Raw genomic sequence first — 2,300 nt, forward strand, 5'->3', positions numbered from 1 at the left:
CCTTCGGCAGGGCACAGTGCTGCCACTGCGTTGGCTGGGGGCAGGTCTGGCAGCCTCCCAGCTGCCTGGGCCCCTCTCCTACCTGCCCATAGCTCCCGCTCCACTCGCCACCAGCTCCCTCCCTCTCAGTCCCACTGAACTCCTTCTCTCCCTCCTCCCGCAGGCCATGGCTGCCCTAAGATTCCTTGTCCTAACTCTACTAATCCTCCAGCGCTCACCAGTGGTGAGTGATGAGCTGGATGAGGAGATGTGCCTGAACATGGTGGAGCGAGAGGAGATGTTGAACCGGGAAGTGACTAGGCTGCTTCAGGATCTGGAGCAGAAAACCCAGGAGCAGAATAATCCAGAGCATAGTGGCTTTGCCTGGGGGGCCCTGCTCTTTCCTGCCTTGCAGCAGTGGAAGCTTTGGGCCATTGCTGGATTCCAGGTCCTGTTTTACATATTATTATGGTGGTTCATGAAAAGCAACCGTGAGCCAGACCACAGAAGCCATGAGGAGGACTCCAGCAACAGGGACCAGGTGGAGGAGCAGCAGGAGAGGCAGCAGGAGCAGCAGCAGGAGGAAGAATATGACAGTGATGAAGTGGGAAGGTTTCTTGAGGAGCATATACAGTGGCCAGCTGAAGACCTGATTGAAGATGGGGATACTGTAAAGAGCATAGTGGAGGCCCTTGTGCTTGTTTTCCGAAACATCACATCAGAAGGTTTCCAACCTGTGATGAAATTGCCCATTGCAGTGGGCAGTGCCTTTGAAGGTTGGAGTCATCGTGAGGAAGACATTGTCTATCGCTTGTTCGTGCCCCTGAGCCCACCCAGTGGACACACCTTCCACCTGGAACTGGACACAGAGGGAGAGAAGATGGAAAGGAACTTCCGCATCCACGTGAAGCTGACGTGCACCTGTGCAAGCGAACCACAAGAGATGCTGTGCTTCCTTCACCACCCTGAGGAGGAGCTGAGGAGAAATCAGAAGCCTAGTCTCCTAGAATCCCAGGTATTTTGCACTGGGTCCTACCTAGATGTGAACAAAACTGCCCGCTGGTTCTATCAATTGGTGAGAGCATCCTGGGTGATTCTGCCTCAGTCGGCCATATGGCGTCTAAAGATGCTGCCCTTTGACCGCTCCTGCAAATTCCAGATGAAGAGAAACAGTGCAAGCCCCCTCACCGTTGAGCTGATGTTTGGGGTACAGCAAGGCAAGTCAAACATCTTTGTGGGCAACCAGAGTGCAGAGGGCATCTTCACTCCAAGCACAACGTGGCCAGAGACTTATGCTGTGGCAGAGACTAAGTTCCTCAGCCATATAGCTGAGAAGGCCCACAAAGACAGTTTCCACCTCAAATGCCTGCAGATCTGCAGCTGCAGCCTGGTGGGCACAGGGGTTTCCTCCTATATCATGAAGACAGTTGTGATGCACCTCCTGACCATCATCTCCATATCACGCTGGCGCAGGAAGTACTTCCTGTTGCGGCTGCAGGATATTATGCGGTTCCTGCACTCCTGCCTGGAGGACAAATGCCTCAACCACTTCTTCTTAGGCAACAAGAATTTGCCTGCAGAGATAAAATTGCCCCTGGGCTTCCCAATGACTGAACCAATCAACCTCTTCCAGCACCTGGAGCAAGATCCGGACGCACACGCTGAGGCGCTGCGTAACTTCCGCGTCCTGCACGAGCGGTTCACAAGACTGCTGATCTTTGGTCGCTGAAAGAGGTCTTCAAGCAGAGAGCTGTGCATGAGGGACTCACAGCTGATGGCAATGACCTCACACTGGTCTCAGAAACTCTTGCCTGCAGCTCCAGTTGTGCTGGAACCAAGCAAGAGGCACCCTTGCCACCTGGACAGTGACTCTTCAAGAGAGTTCCTTCCTCATGGGGAGTTTACCCTGCACAAAGGAGCAAATAAATCCCTTGTTTAACACCTAAACACTGCACCTGGGAGTGTCTGTGCATTATGTTGCCCAGGAATGTGGGCCCAGGGCACTGACTGCTAAGCTGCAGCAAAGTCAAAGAGCATTTTGCAGAAGAGCTCGTGCAATGGCCTCTGTTTTTGGCTTCTCAGGGGTAGTGGGTTAATCCCAGTAGGCAGCTTGGCATCACACAGCTGCTCAGCTGCTTGTCCCCAGTGGGATGGTGGAGAGAATCTGAAGAGTGAAAATGAAGGTGGAAAAATGTAGACTAAGACAATACAGTTTAGTAGGTGAAGCAAGAGCTAAATGCCGAAGCAATGCAAAATAATTAATTCATTACTCCCCTGGTCTGCTAAGCAGAGATGCCTTTTAGGGAAGAGTTCTGCTTCCC

At 52.6% G+C, this 2,300-nt stretch overlaps 1 protein-coding gene across 1 annotated transcript; it reads left to right on the plus strand.

The window, feature by feature from the left end:
- Positions 1–259: 259 nt before the first annotated feature.
- Positions 260–1,708, plus strand: LOC103538471 (inositol 1,4,5-trisphosphate receptor-interacting protein-like 1). Its single transcript, XM_030451532.1, has 2 exons — positions 260–520; positions 554–1,708. The coding sequence occupies exons 1-2, from the start codon at positions 260–262 to the stop codon at positions 1,706–1,708; spliced, it is 1,416 nt and encodes a 471-aa protein (XP_030307392.1).
- The last annotated feature ends 592 nt before the right edge of the window (positions 1,709–2,300 follow it).

The sequence above is a fragment of the Calypte anna genome, chromosome 5 (genome assembly GCF_003957555.1).
Source record: "Calypte anna isolate BGI_N300 chromosome 5, bCalAnn1_v1.p, whole genome shotgun sequence".
NCBI lineage: Eukaryota > Metazoa > Chordata > Aves > Apodiformes > Trochilidae > Calypte > Calypte anna.

Bases quoted from the DNA above. Each gene is read 5' to 3' on its own strand.
- LOC103538471 (XM_030451532.1), top strand. From the start codon at position 260: ATGGTGGAGCGAGAGGAGATGTTGAACCGGGAAGTGACTAGGCTGCTT. The intron at 521-553 runs GTGGAGGAGCAG...CAGCAGGAGCAG, and splicing joins ACTCCAGCAACAGGGACCAG to CAGCAGGAGGAAGAATATGA.